At 30.3% G+C, this 21,845-nt stretch overlaps 1 protein-coding gene across 7 annotated transcripts in view; it reads right to left on the bottom strand.

Moving 5' to 3' along the window:
- Positions 1–2,103: 2,103 nt before the first annotated feature.
- The window catches only part of LOC108917117, a 171,499-nt gene continuing 151,757 nt past the window's right edge, over positions 2,104–21,845 (bottom strand). For 4 of the 7 annotated variants that reach the window (XM_018723568.1, XM_018723569.1, XM_018723573.1 and 1 more), the window contains 5 exons: positions 12,342–12,612; positions 9,485–9,511; positions 9,068–9,376; positions 8,822–8,895; positions 2,104–2,409 (listed from right to left, as the gene is read on the bottom strand). In XM_018723568.1, coding sequence (XP_018579084.1) covers positions 2,214–2,409; positions 8,822–8,895; positions 9,068–9,376; positions 9,485–9,511; positions 12,342–12,612 — 877 coding nt within the window. In that variant the 3' untranslated portion in view covers positions 2,104–2,213. The remainder of the gene's footprint in view (positions 2,410–8,821; positions 8,896–9,067; positions 9,377–9,484; positions 9,512–12,341; positions 12,613–21,845) is intronic. The other 3 variants (XM_018723570.1, XM_018723571.1, XM_018723574.1) reach the window with 3 other exon arrangements.

Raw genomic sequence — 21,845 nt, 5'->3', positions numbered from 1 at the left:
GAAAGCTGGGTAGTATAATTAACAGTAAAATAAATCACAGTCAAAAGTATTACCCTTAATTAATTATGTACAAAAATATTTTGGAATCTTATAAAAGAAGTACACAAAAACAAAATGGTTTAAGCAAATTCAGCTCTTTCGTTTATGGGCCGTTAAATAGTTTTAAATGATGTTTGATTATATAAATACCTCCCTATGGTTAATGTTTTCTACGTTTTACCCTTTAGCCTGCAAAAAATTTATAAGAAATATGAACCGTTTCTTATAGAAACTTTTATCTAATTTCTATAAGTTGCATACGCATCCTCAAAAATAGTCCAACCTTGAAAGTACATTAGAAAAATATGAATATAATCTTTAGACTAGGAGAGGAGGAACGTTAATTTGTAAATAAAAATGCAAGCATAAAACTTTCCATGAAATCATAATATTTTGTATGAATTATTAAATCGTGTATGTTTTTTACATTATGTCTTCATAAATGTTTACAAGCCATTTGACAGCCGAGCTTAGGCAACCAACAATGCAGAGTTGGTTGCCAATATTAATGATTTCTTCACAAAAAACAACGTCCAACCGTTACATCTACGCTCGAGATAATGCTGATTGGTTGAATAGGATCTCGTAAAAAATTACAACAATCACCAGCCAGTGAAACAGAATGTTGCGTTTTAATGTGGTCTTGATCATATTGTTTTAATTTTACCAAAATTTAATTGCCAGCGTGAAGGAAATAAAATTACTAGAGATGTGCCGTGGACATGTTAGCTGGACATGTCCATAGGACATGTGAAAAGTGGACATGTCCTGAGGACACTTCAAGGTTTAAAAGTTGTATGCGCATGCGCGGAATTATTTGTTGCATTCATAATTCCCCCAAAAAATTTTCGAGGTTGGTACATAGAAAATTAAAGATATTTAGCCATTTTCTTATCATTTTGTTGGTAAGTAACTGTTTAACTGAAACTAACATTTTAAAAATATAACCTCTTTTGTATGTCCATATTTTATTATTTTTGGCAAAGTTAACGATTAGTAAATAGTAATCAGCTGATTCTTAATTTAATATTTAATACACAAATAGTTTATAAATGAAGTATGACGCCAAAATCAACAGTTTGGTAATATTTTTCTGAATTGAGTAAAAATCACAATAAATGTAACTTCTGCTCAAAAACAATTTTTAAGAATTCCAGTAGGATGGAAAAACATTTAAGTAAGTGTATTGGCTGTCCGGAAAAAATTAGAAATCAGTTTATAAAAAGTCTAAAGGTTACCTACCTTTAAGGTAAGTTAAATATATATCGACACATTATTCATTAGAATAAAAGTAATACTTTGCTTTATGTACCCTCAAGCAGTGACCTGTGAAAACATGACGTCACTAATAGGTGCCTTATTAGATTCAAGGTCAAAAGTACTTTTCCCGACACGCCCGGACATTTCATCGACATGTCCAACAGACATGTCCGTAACACACTTTTCCGAAAAATGCCCATCTCTGAAAATTACTGATCATGTGGCTTGTAATCATTTATGAAGGCTCTGTATACTGCTTGTTTGGGCCATCTATTTGTTTCATATCTTAATAAATTACCATTTTTAGGTAATACAAATTAAAACTTTTAACAATATGTGATAAATTGTTATATTAGTTGAATTTGATGATGTATCAAATCTTACGGTAAGCGCTTCTTTTCAAGGATAAGATTTATATTTGCATGACAAAAATATTATTTTATGAAAACTAATAAAGGCAAAATCGTATCATAATGCACCTATATTCTATAAAAAATTCATTTACAAAAATATTTTTTGTCTCGGAGTGCCAGTAAAATTATTCTGGAAATACTTATGTCTGTTTCAGGCATAGTTTACATCATTTTACTGTATTTGAGATGCAGGAAGTTTCAGCATCTTCCTGAATATCAGTACATTGTAATATGATATTAAGGTGGTGTGCAAAAATAATATGTAATTACATAACAGAAACTCATGTCAGAATTTTTCAGATTACTACACGATCACTTTGATTTCATATTGCATTCAATTCAATTGTGGACATTTGATTGAAGTTTGTTTCCCTTACAATTAAAAAAATCATCAATTTTGCTTATGTTTATTGAATAAGTTGAAAATTCCTCATTTTTATTTCATTTTCAATGAATGTACTTCTTTCATAAAGTAATAAGCCTACCATAATAAAATAATTATCACGATGGAGTGGAAGCAGGCATTCTATTGCGGCTGTTAGCCCGCCTCGGTATCGAAGATGAATTAATGCTGTAGCGCTGTGGTGAGGGGGGTTCCCCGGGCTGCCGCCACAGTCGCGAGGGCGTCCTTTTTGAAGCGGGAGGATCAGATTGAACTGGCTGGCGGGATTTGCGAGGTGTTGGAGTTTCACTCGCACTGAAACAACAAATGCATTTTATGTAATTTTTATAAGCAAACGTCATTTTTGACACACAAACAATTTATTTTTAAATACCACTTAAGAATTTCTATGATCGTTACTATTTGTGAACATAGTTGTCCTCAGGTACCGCCCATTCTCAAAAATTTTCTATTTGAATTCATTATGCTCAAAGGAATTTAGAAAAAGACCTACTTAGCATTTGTCTGTCTTCCTATTTAAAAGGTTTAAAATAGTTGTTAGAGTGAATAATATTACCCTACAATTTATACTAAAAAAGTTATATTCAGGTCCAACTTTCATTGATTAAATTGTATGTAAAGAAAAAATAATAACTTGGGTAACCACCTTGGACTTAAAAATTTTCTTCAACTTGGTTCATAAAGTACAAAGAATGCTAAAATGTCACGTTTCAAGCCTCATCAATGATAAAAGGAAGGTCATACAAAAAGCCACAACATCTATTAGTATCTTACCCGAAATTGCTGAAATGCAGCATGAAAAATATAAAGAAAAACTATTACAAGTACTGGATTTACAGACACTTCACATAATTGTTATTTATTAAAACGAAAAGGCACTTCCATGGCACTTAATAAAAAAAGAATATTTTTTAAAATTGAAAGTACCTACTACGAATTTTTTAATTTAGCACATACATATACAGTGTGTCAGATTTGATCCAGAACACCAGTGTAGAACTTTACAGGGAAGGGCGATTTTAATGCCAATTTTTTTCAGAGAAGGGAGTGCATAGACACACATATGGGACATATTACTAAGGAGATAATGTTATCTCATGGCATGCTATGACTTTTTTAATAATGATGTTTTTGAAAAATCGTATTAGGGACTTTTTTATTAGAAATCTGACAAATTTGACTGTGATATTCAGCACCATTTAAAATCCAAATACTCAAAATTTCATTAATTTATGTCGTTGCATGTTTTTTTTATAGAGCCTCAAAGTCCCAAAAACTGAAAATTTTTATGTTAGTTTGAAAATATAGGAGGCTTTTAGAAATGAGTAAAAACAGTAAAATAGAATTTAAAAAGGTTGAAATATCATGTTAAGAAAAAAAAACAATATGAGTACTATTAATACATTTGAAAATTTGGTAATTTCTCTAAAGACATAAGTTTTATAACTCGGAAAGAAATTAATTTTTTCTTGTTTCATCAGGGTTGCTGTAAAAAATAAATAATATTGTGAAATGTCAAATCATGACATCTGTTAGAACCATAGATCTAATATAGTATACTATGGATGGAATGTAGTATACTATGAATGGAATGTAAAGTGGGATGAAACTACTCTAGGGTCACGTGACTTATCACGGGCGATTTGTTATATACATTACGTGGTATTGTGTTATTACGAATTTGACACATAAATATTGTCGTGATACTATAAAAAAAATAATAATTTCCTAATCAGAAATAGAGTTGCTTTTTAAATCAATGTAGCGCGATTTTATCCTAGGTGACGTGACTTAGGGCAAATCCCAGCCGTTTTCGCTGTTCATGTTGGAACAGCTAAAATGTGCAAAATGTGGGCTTTGACTCCATCCATATACTACTAAATCTATGATTAGAACGCTTTAATTACGGCTTTGTTTTGTGAGAAATATTTTGTATTAACGAAAAAGTGCAAATAATTTGACTAACAGGCAGAAATGATTGAAATTAGAGTAGTTAGAATTTTTAATGCTGAACATCCAAACCGACGAATATAAATTTCTACTGTATCACGAATAAATCGTATGTTTGATCTCAGTGGTAAATGTAAGTTCTAATTTGTAGTATTTTTTAACCAGTTCAAATTTTCTTTACGTAATATTTCATCTATGGTAAAAAGTGGTTCAGGACATCGAGCAAATGAAAGGGGGACACTATAATTGAATATTTTCGAAATAATCCTACAAATAGTTTATCTGATGCAGTTCGAGATTTACCCAATGACAGTTTGGAATCATTTAAAGAAAAGAAATATTAGGCTATTTAAATACAAATACCTGCACACGTTATAAGCAGGTGATGCAGAGAGGAGGTTCGAGTTCTGTCTCTGGGCACAAGATCCAAAGTTTTTAAAAAACATCATTTACACGGACAAAGCTACATTTTCTACTAACGGGATAGTAAGTTCACAAAATACTCGTTAATGGTCGTCTGAAAACCCCCATTATGTAATTAACTGCAAGTGTCAGTACTCACAGAAAATTATTGTTTTTTGTGGCATTTCTGGTCAAAGATTATACGGCCCATTCTTTTTCCATGGAAATTTAAATGGAAATATTTTTCACATATTTTTGCGAACTGAATTTTATGATTCATTTGATGATGATCCTTTGCTTGAACGTGCCCCTATCCACTGCACCAGACCTGTGATAGAAAGGCTTCAAACACACTTTCCTAACAGATGGATAGGTAGATGCTTTAATTTAATTAACTGGCCACCAAGAACACCTGACCTTACAACAGCAGATTTTTTTCTATGGGGACATTTGAAAAACATTGTGTATAAGAGTCGATCATGTAATCTTCAAGAACTGTGCTTGAATTACGGAAGCTTGTAATCAGATTAACGAAGAAACGTTGTTAAATGTATCTAAACAAAATAAAAAAGAATTGAAAAATGTATAGAACTACATGGTGGTTTAGCTGAAAAAGGAAATATTTGAATTTTTAATAGCATAATTTTGAATTTGAATACTTATTTAGATATTTTGGTGTTTCTTTCCAATTTTGTTTTCCTTGACTCGTATTAATTTGTGCAAGCACTGTTAACTTGTTAATGGTAGTTTGTATTGTTTTTTCTTTCTTAACATAATATTTCAACCCTTTTAAATTGAATTTTATTGTTTTTACTCATTTCTAAAGGCCCCCTATATTTTCAAATTAAAATAATAATTTTCAGTGTTTGGGACTTTGAGGCTCTATAAAAATAACATGCAACGACATAAATTAATTAAATTTTGGGTATGTATTTGGATTTTAAATGAAGCTGAATAACGTAGTGTGTTGTCAAATTTCTAATAAAAAAATCCCTAGTATGTTTTTCCAAAAACATCGTTATCAAAAAAATCATAGTAAGCCACGAGATAACATTATCTCCTTAGCAATATGTCCCATACGTGTGTCTATGAACTCTTTACTCTGAAAAAAATTGACATTAAAATCATCCCACCCTTTAAAATTCTACACTGGTTTTCGGGATCAAATATGTACACACTATATCCACTCACTCAAATATTTTAGTTTAATATATTTATTGTCACGTTAGGTTGACTAAATTTACATTATTACTACTACTACAATTTAGTGGAAATTTATAAATTATGTTTTGTTAATAAAATCTTCTACAACTCTACATAATACTTGACATTCAAAAGATGTGGCTTTCAAGGTATATAAAATTTATGTTAAACATCTAATATTTTTTTTTATTTAACTACTTGAATGAGTGGAAATTTTGGAAATAAGTAGGTGTACACTATTATGGTTATTTGAGGTAGAAATACAGGGTGTCCCACAACGAACTCCATCGATGGATATCTGGGAAACCACTCAAAGGATTTTTTGAAATTGTGAAGGTGTGATACAGACCGTGGGGCCTACCAAGCTAAAATATTTTCAAGGTCATCGTACTTCCGGTTATAGCGGAAGTAACATTCTTATTTTAAATGGAACCCTCTGTATATTATTGCATTTTTGAAAAGAGCATCTATTTCTAAGTTGAAAACATATAACACACTCCACACTTAGGATTGACCGTTTCCGAGATATTTTGATTTTTAAGCAAAAATTGACAGATGCAGATTGTCAGCAAAATTTAGTATTCCCAGAAACACAGGTTTATTTATTTGTGCAAATTGGACATTTTCTAGAGGGAGACCTAATTTATCGAATTTGACATGAAAAGTGTTTATACAGGGTGGTCAAAATTTTTTTATAGACAAGTTCAGAAAATGTGGAAAACTCGAAATTTTTAAATGGAAATCCCAAATTTTTTTAACGCATTCGCATTCTGCACTAAAATTAAGTGTAACTTTGTTAAAGTTTCCCTATACCTAAACCCAGTGGTTTTCATTTTAATTACGAATAAACATTTCCCTTTTCTTAATATGAATTTTCCATTTGTTTCGCACATTTTAGGTTGGCCGTGACAGGTAAGTAACAATCAACATGATAACTGTCACAGGTTTTTATTTGTCAAATTTATTTAGTTCCTTGTGGGTCGCTGCTCTAATAGAATCCGGTGATATATGCTATTTTATGTGGGACACTAAAAAATAGTATGTATAATACTCCAGTAACAACAAAGGAAAATTGTATGCATAGAGTAAGGTAAGCATTTGAGCATCTATCACCAGATTCTATTAGAACAGCGACCCACAAGGAACTAATTTGAAGGTGTGAAAAATGTTTAGAAGTTGAGAAGTTGAAGGAAGACATTTTGAACATTTATTAAAATAATTTTGACAATTAAAAACCTGTGACACTTGTCATGTTGATTGTTACTTACCTGTCACGGCAAACCTGAAATGTGTAAAACAAATGGATACATCATAAGAAAAGGGAAATGTTTATTTGTAAATAAAATGAAAACCACTGGGGTTAGCTATAGAGAAACTTTAACAAAGTTACATTTAATTTTAGTGCAGAATGCGAATACGTTAAAAAAAAATTAGGGGTTACCATTTAAAAATTTCGAGTTTTTCACATTTTCTGAACTTCATATTCGATAATTTTTTTTGACCACCTTGTATAAAAACTAAAATTTTTGTCAAATTCGATAAATTAGGTCTTCTTCTATAACATGTCCAATTTGCACAAAAAATAAACCTATGTTTATGGGAAAACTAAATTTTGCTGACAGTGCATCTGTCAATTTTTGCCTAAAAATCAAAATATTTTGGTAAAGGTCAATCCTAAGTATGGAGTGTGTTATATGTTTTCAACTTAAAAATAGATGCTCTTTCCAAAAATGCAATAATATACAGGGGGTTCCATTTAAAATAAAAAAGTTAGTAAGTAGGATGACCTTGAAAATATTTTAGTTTAGTAGGCCCCACGATCTGTATCACACCATCACAATTTCAAAAAAATCCTTCGAGCGGTTTCCCAGATATCCATCGATGGAGTTCGTGGTGGGACACCCTGTATTGTAGAGTAGGTAACTATTTCTGATAAATGATAATAAATTTCTATCGACCATGTATACTAGTTATATATGACTATAGATATATTAGGATTAAAATTATTCATTTGGAAATGTCACAAGTAAATAAACAAGTTTTTGTAAAATACAGTCCTTAAGTTAATGTAACCATAAAATCATTGCCTGTGACATACTTTAATTAAAAAATTTAACAAAGCACTTCTTGCTATAATCTATAATTAAGTAAAACTATAACAATTATAAAATTAAATAGTATAGCACCGTTAAACAACTTGTTAAATCATTTTGATATCTCTTGAAGGTCCACCAAACAAAAGCAGAACTAAATTCTAGGCACTTAATTATATAAGCATCATATGTACTTTTAACCATAAAATCTCACATTATCCCTTATAAAAAAAGCTCTCATTTAATGGCAACATCAAAAAGTTCTTTATATCACCGACATAATTTGACATTCAAAATGGGTCTGTCAAATTCAAGCAGTACGAGGAACAAGAATAAATCAGATTCACGAAGCATAAGAGGTTAATAGCACATAAAATAATCACACCAAACAGTAGATCAGCTAACACTACCTTCCCAATCCTAAAGCTGTAATCCCAGCCAATGAACGCAATTATAAGGAGCAGCATAAAGAAAACATTACAGAATTAAAGTGTTAATATTGTTAGTGGGTTAACATAGCCATAAAAGTGAAGGATATTGTTAGTAGTAAAACATTGCTTAGTAAGTAATTGAATTTTGATAATTTTTCCTTGTACAAATAATTTCTCCATTGTAGTTATCTTGTTCATTTGGAGTGAATGAGGAAATTAAAAAAAATACATCAGTTTAGTACTTTTTAAGCGTAATCACGTATATGGCAATTCATCTATTTTTAAATTAAATATCACCATATAAGAAAAAAGGTCGAATAACGTTTTTCTCATTTATGTTTTTTTTTTCTGAGAAAATAATGAAATTTGTGTTAAAAGAAGTAAATTATTATTGACGTAATTTTAATTTTTTTCCATCTCTTCAAATAAGCAAGATAATGAGTACAGGAGTTATTTGGTTTACCCTGTAAATACTACATACAAAATTATATTTTACTGTGAATTTAAAGTACCTATCAATTTATGCTTCACTTTCGGAAATAACAAGTTTCACTATAAAAAATGATGTGGTCACTAGTGTAGGTTCAAAGTGGTGTGATAATGGAGAAGTGCAAAATTTCTTTTTACCTGACTAGAGACCCAGCACTCCCATCAACCGATGAACCGTTTAACAGGGAGGGACCCGCCGAAATTGGTCGAATCTTTAAAAATAAAATTTCTAAATAAGTGCAAAAAACAAGAGCAAGAACCAAGCAACCCAAATCCAAGTAACAAAAAAAAAACTCATGAGAATTTCATGCAGTTTTAAATCAGTTAAATATGAAATTTTAGAAATATCCTATTCATATACTCAAATAACAAAAATCCACATACCCTTTCAGTTTGTGTAGCTGCGTTGCACATTTGGCTTTCATGAGATATAGTAGAAGCTGGTGCAGAATTTGAATGATAGTTATCATTGGCCAATTTAATCATCTGTTCTTGGAGAGACTGTACGGTCTTCTCCTTGTCTTCTAGTTGCCCTTGAAGGAACAGCACCTGCCGCCTTAATTCGGCAAGTTCCAGCCTTGCCTCGCTCTCGTTGTCATCGTTTTGCGTGGCCTCCGTGTCCGAGGGGCAGAGACTATTGAAGAGCCCATTCGTCAGAGCAGCCTGACTTTCGAATGGGTTGTGAGTTTCCGACTGGAATGGAAGAAATATTAGTGAAAAACTAGCTAAATAACAAGGAATTTTAAAGACTAAAGTGGAAGTAGGAAAATTAAATAAATAATAAGAATAATAATAACTTACCCTCATCAATATTTCTTCGTCTGTCTGCTGAATGATAATGAACAGAACATGCAAAAAGGAAATAAAACAAATGAACAAACAAAGCAAATGTAAAAGTATACGGAAATTAAAAATATATTTGCATGCAACATTTAAGAAAATAACTATGTATATACATTACATACACTGAAAACATAAATAATTCTTATGTATTTATAATAATTATTAGATCTGAGAGAAAAAACTTAATAGAAATGGGATAAAATATTATATGTTATATGTTTTAATCAATAATTATTTGTGTGTAGTTAAATTATTAATAATCAAAATTTTGAAAAATTTACGTTGTGCGTCTCCTGTGTGCGCTGTGCGTCACGTCAGTATATTTGGTATGAAAATATATAAATGCTGTTTCCAACACATGCTAGGTTCAACATCGACATTTGCATCTACTTATTTTCAATAGATTTTCCATGTAGTTTCCTACCAAATACCGAGACCAACGACTAAAACTTATTTATATCAATATACATAAACAAATCCAAACAACAGAACAATTTGCCAATGCTAGAAGCTGAAGTAATAGAAAATAAAACTGATCGTCATCCGAATTTTATTTTGTTTACACAAATTCTTCTAATACAGTTACATCCATTGCTGTTAGAAGATACAATTAAATATGATTAATAAAATTATGTTATTGTTATGACAGTAGTTTCAATTAAAGCAAAAAGATGTACTACCTATATTTTTTGTATTACATAATTTTATTTGATAACGTTAAGACATTAAAAAGTTAGGTAGGATGGAAGATTGTTAATAAAAATAAATAAAATAATTCTAAATACAAATCTTTAGTGATATATGATTTGATTTTATATCATTTAACTTTAATTTCTCTATTGACTGGTATTTGGTTTATATTCGAAAGAGATAAAATAAGAGTAATGTTACTTCCTAAACGATTCGTAAAAGCACAACAATGCATTGGATACATTGGATATGAAGCACAATTAACTCAAGAACAGTTGAATATACAAATTTGGAACTTAGGACAAATAAGATCCATTTCTTATTTGTGGAAGGGCGAAATGGGCGTTGACTATTAGACGCCTTCATTATAGCCATCCTTGTCTATCACATGGATTTCTATGGCTTACTTTATCGCTCTCACGTAACTTCTGATAGACCATCGGTACTTTCCTACAGTGTATGTAGGTACATACGTAAAATTGAAGAAACTTATCCAGTCTCGTAGGAACCAATCGATTCAATTAAAAAATATTTTCTTTTTTAAACTTGGACAGACTATATGCAACAAAAATTTTGAATATGTTATCTTTATTGTCTTCACCAGATCTATAAAAATGCTTGAAAATTAAATGACCTAAGAAAAGGCAGTCCCTATGCATGACGATGTTGTTATATTTAGTTCAGAAATTTCCCATTTAATTAGGAAGTATGTCATTTATTTATTTTATACAGGGTGTCCGCAAATTTTACCGACAACGTTTGACTGCATACTCACGACGATAAATAAAAACGATCTACGAAAAAAAAGTTAGTTAAAAACTTTTTGGTTTTGAGTTATAGGCCTCGAAAGTTGTCAAAAATAAAACTAATTTAATTAATAACTGCATAACGTTTGACTGCATATTCACGACGATAAATAAAAACGATCTACGGAAAAAAGTTAGTTAAAAACTTTTTGGTTTTGAGTTATAGGCCTCGAAAGTTGTCAAAAATAAAACTAATTTAATTAATAACTTCATAACCCTTTTACCGATCGCGTTAAAATTTGGCACATTTATTTGGACTATTATGGTGTATTATTTCTTAAAGGTTTAGTTAAATCGATGAAGTTGCTTTTTTAGTTTTGTAAACATTAGTTTTACATACATTTAATTGTCTTGATACACTGCGGACACTTGATAATTTGCATGTGTGGAGTGATGAGAATCGTAAAGAAACGCGACACAATAATGACATTACCTGATAGCCACGGTAATCAACATCTGGTTTGTTTACTGAACTAAAAGTTTTAAATCCGTGACACTACTACTAGCAAACCCAAAATACCGATCTGCAAATAATGCCATTTTTCTCAAGAATGGCTTTTTGAAGATGATTTTCTCAAGAGACATTTTTTTTTATAAATAAAACGTCCTTTTCAATGTTGCTGCCCGTTTAAAAAAAAATACAACGACTGTAAAAGTTTTGACCTCTAAAAAGGAGAAAACTACCACCCAGTATATCGATTTGACTAAAGCTTTAAGAAGTAATACGCCATAATAGGTCAAATAAATGTGCCGCGATCGGCAAAAGGGTTATAAAGTTATTAATTAAACTAGTTTTATTTTTGACAACTTTGAAGGCTTGTAACTCAAAAAAACAAAATTTTGTATTTATCGTCCTGAATATGCAGTCAAACGTTGTCGGTGAAATTTGCGGACACCCTGTATATGAAATAAATAAACTGGCTTTTACAAAAAAAAAAGTTTCGTATTTCTTTACCCTTTAAAGAATAATAGGTCTCTTAGAATTCTTTTAGGGAATATGTTTTCATTTTAGTTTATTTTGATGAGACAAACAATTCCTTCAAGAGAAACAGTTTTAAAATAAAAATAAACAACAAAATCGGTTTCTTCTTCATAACTGTGAGTCTAACACCTAATCTTTTGTTTAAAAAAAAAGCAAAAGTAATTATGGAAAATTATGATTTCTAGGTTTAGTTTTTATTCACTATTCTCAAAAATCGGTTTATATAGGGTGTTTCACTAGGAATAATAAAGCACAGTCTCATTCAATGAAATGCCCTGATTGCCCTGTGTGAATTCCTTCAACATGCACGTTCTTAATAAAGATAAACGTTCCTTACCTCATTTAGAACTCTTCTAAGTTTCAACAGCATCGTCTTGATGCTAATGATGTCCTGCTTCATCGCCGTGTGGTTGGCCCTGTCCAGCCGGATGGAATCGTCAGAATCATAGCCGGTGGACGATAAGTGATTTATCCTGGGTTTTATGGGGCTGCTAGCCGCGGATGGTCGAGAAAGGCGGGCTGTGCGACCATCGAGCGATCTGGGCGAGTCTGGAACGGAATTCGGTGTGCCTGTTCTGGAACGGAGTAAGCGGGGTCTAGAAGTGTTACTGAAAAAAAAAACAAATAAAAATAAGTAAATTAATATTAAAATAATAACATAAAACAACACAAATAAATATATAAGAAATAATGATGTCAAGAATGGAAATCTTTCAACAATTAAAAATTTTGAAAATAATTACTTCAGTATCTATTTTTGATATCTCATTACAATTAAATATGTAATATTCCTAGAACGAGATATAATTAGTTAATAAAATCGTTTCATTAATATTAAAATTAAACAAACAGTAATTTCCTGTGCATACTGTTACTGAGTTGCTGATTATTAAAACAATGTTTGAGCCAGGTCACCTTATAAGGGAAATACTGCAGACACAGCAAAATCGTTGTGAGAGGGTTCGAGGCTCAAGATATAAGGAGGGCTGAGAAGTTCCTTTCTGGTCTTAAAAGTGCGAGGTAGCAAAAAGTGACCCAGGTTTCCCTTGGTGCATGAAGCCTGGAATTTAGTAAGACCCTTTTATGTCTAAATGTAAATAAAGTAAAACCAAGTTTTTCTGATTTATTATACAGACTGCTTTATTACTTTTATTAAACAACTGATGGAGTACTTGATTTGTATTTAAGAAAATTAATCATAAATGTAAGTCGACTCTGTGCACCTTGTGCACGTGCATTGTGTGTTGCAGTATTACTTAGCCGACGTATAAAATGTTTTCTGATCAAGAACTAGCAGATATGGTGTTAATGTACGAAGAATGTCAGTACAATTGAATAAATGAGACTTGTCGTTTGAATGCGTTACCGTAAGAGACAACAACCTAACAGTGCAAGAGGCAGTTCAGAGGTTACAGGACACCGGGAATGTCCACCTGACAGGAAAGGTGCAACGTGTTTTCAACAATGAAGAAAATATAAACCTCGTTGAGGAAGATGCGTGGCGCAGTACTCGCGACATTGGCAGAGAAGTGGGTGTATCTAACAGCACCGTGTGGCGTGTACTAAGGAAACAATTGGTGTGGCACAAATCCTCACATTGTACAGAGATCTCGGTTCCGGTTTTCTATTCAGTGAACGTGTGGTGTGGTGTGGTGTTTTTGGTGACATAATTTTGACCGTCGTTTGGAAGCAAGTTTATTAACATACGGAGGAAAATGAAATTACATGCACTTTCCCAATTATAGAAAATCCATATGTCTTAACTGACGTTCATCATCAACAGCAGTTTTCTCAGGGTGTTGGGATTGGAAACATCATTTAAATTTCCCTTTGCATTACAGACATATTTTTACGCAGATTTTCGTACCTTCTCTAGCCATTAATATTTTTAAAATAATCATTCTATAAACATATATCTATATAATACAACAAATGTTTTTATTTTAGGTTCCAGGAGCCGCTTTTTACATTTTAAAATATTTTCAGAATATGTATCTACTGTCACGTTGGTAATTAAGTCATTAAAAAGACCAATTTCGTTCGTTAGACTAGAAATTTACCGCACAGTTCTATTTGTGGTTACACCGGATTCGGTTGGCGTGAGTCATTCGCTGAATTTACCTTTCTACATTTGAACAGAACTTTAAATAAGCATGTATAGAGTGTACCTTCAGCAAACATTAGTTAATTTAGCTTTCAGTGCGTTATATATTATATACTACCTGTATTTTCTGTCCATCACTTTGGTTCACGAGTTTGATCCCTTTTGTTTAATTGAAGTTAATAGTTTCGCACAATATACTTTTTGTACAGTAATTTTCATTCTTCTCGTCACTCGGTTTTTAACAAATAGTGTAACGTTTCTAAGCTTCAAATTAGATTCAAAGGATCCAAATTCTAAAATTCTTATTCTAAAAATCGTTTTCACGATTGTTATACAGTATTTTTATTAATGCTATAATAAATGTGGAAGAATATTAAAAAAACACATTGCTTCATAATTAATTAGTGGATAACAAAATTGAGAATATACGTAAACAAATAGTAGTAGTAAAAGTGGTTAACTGGACCAATTTAAAACACTACTAACATAAAAGTGAGACACTCTATATATCATATGATTCTAATGAGAATATAATAATCACTGAAACTGTTAGGTTTATAGTTAGTAATTATTACACGCATTTATTTTGCATTTAAGGAGAAACTAAAATGGAAATGTGATGTATGTGGTTATAATCAATATCATCACTACATAATTATTGTTTTTAATTTATTAGAATTTAAAGAGGAAATAAGGTCGCAATTTCTATTTCTTGGAATAGAATACTTTCTTTTTATGAAGACGATTAAGCTGACGTATGTTCAATTACATACCAGTACATAATTTTCTTTACTTCGTAATACTTCAGAAATTGTGGGTATACATAAAATATAATGTTTTAGGGTTTAGTCTTTCAAATCAAATATATTTTAGATTAGCTAAACTACATGGTAGCTACAATTTTTTAAATATATTTATATATTTTGTCTGTGTAAAAGACGCATTACAGAATGTATGTTTCTCAACTTAATATCTTGTATAGTGCTATGTGTGTAGGGCTCTCAGTTCCAGTTTTATTTGGAATGTGTAAGACACATACCTAAGAACCTTACACATTCCAAATGAAATTAAATTTCTAAATATAGGGTACATGTTCAATGTCACATTGAAATTCTTTAAATTTTTCATTTAATAGCTACAGGTAAATCAACATAATGTAATTGTATTTTATATAAGGTATAAACAAAGAACAATCAAAACTTAACGAATTTTAAACAAATGTGGCTTCGTTTTACTTTGCAAATTATGGGAAATGTCAAATTATTATTAAGCAGGTATAGCAGAAATAGTTTTAAAAACAGTATAGTACAATAAAGTACTACATAGGTAATATTTTTTATTTTTGCAAGATGTCAGAGCAATATCGTTGTGGTGGATATTTGGTTTTGATTTTAGTTCTTATAGTAGCAACTTCGTACATAAAATTTAACATTTTTACAGTTGTTAATTTTTTTTGTACCTATTGCATTCTTTAGAAAGTTAAGTTTTTAAATTTTCTAATACCGAATATAAATATGTACAAACGGAATATTTAATAAGAACATAAAGAAACAATTTAAAATGACTGATTATTCTATTAGCCCAGTTGTTCGAAATAAATATGTAAATATTTACATAGTTCTACATTTTAATTCGCGGAAACCTTGGCATATATTTGGAGTTGGATTTAATTAAATATGAATATTTTTAAGAATCACGCACTCTTGGAATATTAAATATCAATATCAAGTCAAAATAGTAAAATATTTGCAAAATTTTTTTATTCAGATTTTCTGTACGCTGAAAAAAAGCAAATATACTTAGTAAGAAACATAACTATACATGAAGAAAAATACTGAATACAATGATACTATAAACATCATATGTAATATGTAATTATAAAATAATTTGTATCACTACAGAACATGTAATAACAATGTGAAATCCACAATTACATCATAAAATTACTGAAACTCACAAAATATACTATACAGATGACTGCGAAAACATGTCCAATCTGCGTGTAAAGACCACTAACCAAGACCGTTGACATTTCTGCATGCATTATTAACTTGTGATTTTAATTCTTTAGTCAGTTCTGTAAGAAAATCCTAAAACACCAAAATTTATATACTCGCAATGCGCATTGCGAAAATAAATGAATTGCTCCTCAATTTAAATTTTGTACGAAGAATACCTACATTTTTTATAAATTTGTGAAACAGAAACGATTATTTTATTATATAAAAATATTGCTGACTTTTTTATCATACATCCTATTTGCATTGTTATTGTTTATTACTTTTTTGAGATTTAGAGCTACATTTCTGTGGTTAACTTTAAAATACATACATATTTATTATTTGTTGAAATGTTGTTGACAACAACAATATTCAATATAATTAACAGTACCTATAAATAGCTTCTTATATTAAAGGCGTCCGAATGAGTTCTGAGGAAATTTATATTTTGTTTTTTTTCCATATAAGGAAAAATGATATTTTCTTAAATCCATACATCCATACATCTTTAAAATATTGTAGTTGATGCTAAACAAATAAACACTTTTCTTCAATTTATGTATCTATGTTATGTCAATGTATTATTACAATAACACCAAATAATGGGAATTTCATTGAAAACAATTGATTGCGCTTTCATAATCTTTAGAAAAACATAATCTAGTGTCGATATATGAATTATAAAAAAATATAAAAGTAATTAATAGCAGATTCTGGGAAGAATGTATTAAAACAAATGTTTATACAGGGTGTTTCAGAAAGACCTTCCGTAAATTCAGTATATCAAAATTTTAGTGACTGTAATTAGTCACTACTAACTACAGTCACTAACAATCACTAAAATTTTGATATAAAGTTAAATTAGAGTTTAAAATATTACTAAGAATGTATGCGTTGTTTATGAGACATCCATCAATAAGTTTTAACATTAGCCTACCTTGAGAAAAGTCACTTATTTTCTTCACCGTAATATTGTAAGAGTTCAATTAAAAGCCTTTTTTCTCAAAAACCGTCCGTATATTATTATTATTATATTGGAACCCGAATGGTAAAAAACCTAACCTTAAAAAAATTAGAACCTAAAATGTAATAGGAATGTAGCATAACTAGCGCCCTCTATGAAATATGATTAGACCAGCGTATTTGGCATCCTTAAAAACCCCGGAATACCAAATTTCATAAAAATATTTCGTACCGTTTGGAAATTTTATTTAAAAAAATTTATTTTATCGCTCCGTACCTCGAAAACAAGAGGAGATAGACATGTAGTTCATAAGACAAAAAATTCTTATAATTTGTCGTACTATCACCCCCTGAATTTACGGGAGGTCTTTCTGTATATGTTTTATATTTTTCTGGTGGCTTTAGATATTTAGCGTTTACGAGCTTCATTTTTGAAAACGGCCAAAACATAATTATTCTGTTCTATTCCATGATATTAGCATTAATCCATAATGAGATTTTGAATCAACATGCCTTACCTAAGTTAATAGAGCATAAAAAGAGGATCTAAATGGGTAAAAGAAGGAAATTTTAATTAAATATTTAAGATAGATAAGATTAATAATTTCCGACTCAATGGCAACTGAAACATTTAAATTAACTTAAGTTCGTTGTAATCAATTAAGATTATCATAACTATTTCTAAAGAATTGTTAACTGATTCCATCTTTCATTTACATACACTTTGTAATTAATTAAACGTGATTGCACCTATTTCCTGTAAAACTGTCAGCGTAAATTGTCGATATTTTGTTTTTTAAAATGGAAAACTATTATATAAGAAATTGATGAAAGCATAAACCTTGTGACGAACAAAAACTTTAAAAAACAGTACCATCATTTATCGATTGTGCGAAAAATTTACTACTCATACATGTTTAATGTAATTATCCAGTCCATTAAACAGAATTAATAAAGAGAAAGGTTGAACACTTTTTTGGTGTTTAAAAAAGAAACATTGAAATTATCCTAAAAGTTATTGTCTAAAAATAACTTGCTACTTTAGCGAATTTATACATTTTATTACATTTTAAATTTTCTACAGTTTACATGACATTTGTAATGAAGAATCTATTAGGATTATTTTGTACAAAATTTCTTCACGAAGGAAATTGATCTGAATTATGGTTTTGCTTTTCAAACATGACTGCCCTGTTTGTATACGTAAATATCATTAAGGAATCCATTTTATAGTTGTCACAATTTAAAACTGGTTTTTACAATAGTACACCTAATGTTAAAACTATGTAATTTAAGGAAAACTGGAAATTTTTCATCAGTTGCATTTTATTTTGCAAATTATTCATAATATATTTATATTCACACGTCTATTTTTTTTTTCTGAATGGACTGCATTAATTAGATATATTTGAATATTTCTAGTCTAATACACGAGTAAATAAGGGTAAGATAAGTTACAAGTCTTTTGTTTGTAGAATTCTGAATAGAGTAGGTCAACGTTTGAAAGAACATTCATTGATCAAATTACCAGATATGATTAATGTTTATCAAACAATTTGCAGTATACCTAGTTACTATTTTAATCGTACAGCATTGTAGAAAGTGAATAGTATTGTGTGCAATTTAATGCAATTATTCAATTACCATGCTTATGACGAAATTTATTCATTTGGCTACTTTTTCCAAAACGAAATTAAACTCTCCCAACAAACATGAATGAATATGATTATGTTTTAAATGGGTCAGGCATAAATATCTTCGGTTACTTTCAATGTAACAGTCTTTTTTAGAAATTATTGACCAAACTTGTAGTAAATCAATAAAAAAAAACTAATTTACCTGACCACACTTTAGTAATCATTATATAATTAATAAAAAAAAGTAATTTACATGACGTTAAAATACCTACAAAGGAGGTAGGTATACTTTCATGACATTTTTATTTTCGGAACGGAACGTAATTATACAAAAATAACATACCACGAATTTGCCCTTAAATCCCTGGCAGGTGGAGCAGGTGATGGGTTTTTAACACTTGTAGATTCGATCGCTTGACTAGCCTCGAATTTCCTAGCAATAGACGGAGATCTTTTGTATCGTAGTTCGGTGGTTTTGTTGGTTCTAATTATTGCACCATTCTTCATGGTTTATTGGAAGGCACCGGTATTAACAGTAATAATAGATTTCATGGAGACATGATTTTCTCTTTAATGGGGTTTAGTCTAGTTATTTGTTCCATAAAAATATTTACATTTACTCGTAATTTAAAAGCTAACAATAATATATTTAGTTGTATTTATTTAGGCTTCCGAGGCACTAGAAATCACATTTATTAGCGTTAAATTCATCGCTCCTATTCCCGCGACGCTTCAGTACGCTACACCTTTCACATAGTGCGGTCTACTGAAAGTAGAGATGATCTGGCGCCTTCAGTTTCAGCAGTTTCAGGCGCAACCAAGCAAAGGAGGCGGCACAGGGAAGCGTTCCACTCACCAACGGCATAGTTTTGGGGAAATCAATGACACACTACGAAGATAGAAGACGTCGGCATCGTATACTGATCAGATATTACGTACATGATGTTTTGTTTGTTTAGGTTTAATGATCTCGAAAGGATTGAACGGCAGACAAGACCATGAGTTTCGGAAAACGTATTAGTCACTGTTTTAACGAAAATCAATAAATTCGTAGACTGCAAAACGTTCTCTCATACGTACCTACGTATTTTTCAGATAGGAGCTAGGTACCCAAATGAGATAGAAATATGGAAAACTTGTTTAGATTACAAAATATACAGGGGGTTTCCTAATTTACTTTTATTTATACGTAAATATATTTAGTAGATTCATATCTCCCTACTTAGGTACATATCAGCTTTCTATAAAACTGGTAGTTTGGTACGTTGAACAATACATACATTTTTATGTTCCTAGTATCATTGTTTTCGTTTTTGTTTAAATCAAAATTTGTTTCATAACATGTAAAAAATCAATTTTTCTTGTAAAAATTCGAAATTGCTAAAAACTCAATATCATTTACTAAAAAAAGAGGTTCGTTCAGTTTGAAAACAAAAGCAGGCATTTTTTAAACAAGCGATGTGTTTTTTTCTAAGTACTAATTACATCCAAATTTTAAATTACTGAAAAATAAGTCATGCAAATGAATTACAACCGTTTTCTGTTATTTGTTAGAATCAACTTGACATTTACCTATATAAGTAATATTTTTAAGATACAGGAACAGGAAGTATATGTATTTCTTCAAATGTTTAGAGGTACCTATAACTGAATTTGCATATTGGAATAAAGATTTATATTTATGTTAGAGATTACAACTATTCTTAAGTGCATTTATTTGTTTTAACTAATTACAACTTTTTTTTTTGTAATAGAACCTCGTATCATTTTGTACATCAACATTATTATTTAAAAGATCTTAGGTATACGAAATATCCTACTGTCTAAAGTTATTTGTGGCATAGTTTTAGTTTCTTTTATGTTTGCTTGGATATTTTGTTGTCTATGTAAAAAATTGAAAATTAAATAAATTCATGTGCCAAAAGGATCAGTCAAGGGTTCATTTTCCTTATCAAAACTGGGAGTGTCTCTCTTTTTTAATAAAAAGTTCAATAGTTTTAGGCAAAAATAGTTAAATCAAAATAATCCTTGGGTGATCCTTTTGGCGAAAGGTTTATTAGATTATTTTTCATCAAGGATATCATAAAGGTGTACAGGCTATTGACGTAATAAGTAAAAAAAAAACAAATGATGGACAAATATGTTTTATTAAATAGATTGTAAGAACAGGGGAAAAAAATAAAATTGCAAATTCCAAATTAATTTCAATTATTTTAGTTTTCAATGTTAAAAATATTATATCGGCAATTTTTTTATTAGAGAAAAGGTCAATTTGGAGTTTTATATGAACAATTTATGCTTTTTCTCGTACCATTAATATTCAATACTAAAAAAATGATTTAAGGTGCATAGAATAATGTCTTATAATTAGACAAAAAAGTTGCAAACGCAATTTTTTCAAAATTGGCATAAGCTCAGTTCATATGGTTTATTTAATAAAACATATTCATTTGAAATTCACTTGTATTTTATTTATTATATTTAATGTATATGTTGTATATGTTTTCCCAATAACACAGCCCCACAAAAAAAGGATCGGATCTGAAATTCAGATCCATGTATTTCCATGTATTTTTTCCGCTGAATCCGAATCTGCTTTCAGATTTGGTCCAACGGGTCTGAGTTCTCGGGAAAATTAAAAAACAGGCTAAAATTCACAAAAAACGTCATTTATGATCGACGAAAGTTATAAAAGATCAAATTATTCTACCAGCTCACTAGACGTATGATTTTTCACTCGTTTAATTCCAATTTATCATCATAGAGTCAGACAAGCTAGTCCAATTTCATTCAAAAACAGAAAATAGATCAAAATGTTTAAAAACGCCATTTTCATGGCATAATTCGTGTTGCAGAGTTCTGGATCCATCTTTTATCCGTCCACTCTTTTATGAATTCATACATCTTTCTATCCAGTCGTTCATGCATGAATACGCATATTTATTCATCCACCTGTACTACCTATAAAACCCACCCATCTACCCATCTATCCATCTACTTTTTGTACTGAGAAATGAGATAACAGCTTAGAAGATTGAAAATGCGAAAATTTCCGAATATTTCTGAGGCAAAATTGAAAGGTGTATTCGATGGACCTTCGATTCGGACATTGTTCAAGGACGCAACATTCATCACTA

Source organism: Anoplophora glabripennis, unplaced genomic scaffold, assembly GCF_000390285.2.
Source record: "Anoplophora glabripennis isolate ALB-LARVAE unplaced genomic scaffold, Agla_2.0 scaffold45, whole genome shotgun sequence".
Classification (NCBI taxonomy): Eukaryota; Metazoa; Arthropoda; class Insecta; order Coleoptera; family Cerambycidae; genus Anoplophora; species Anoplophora glabripennis.
The sequence above is the reverse complement of the archived record's forward strand: the minus strand, read 5'-3'. Positions and strand labels throughout refer to the sequence as shown.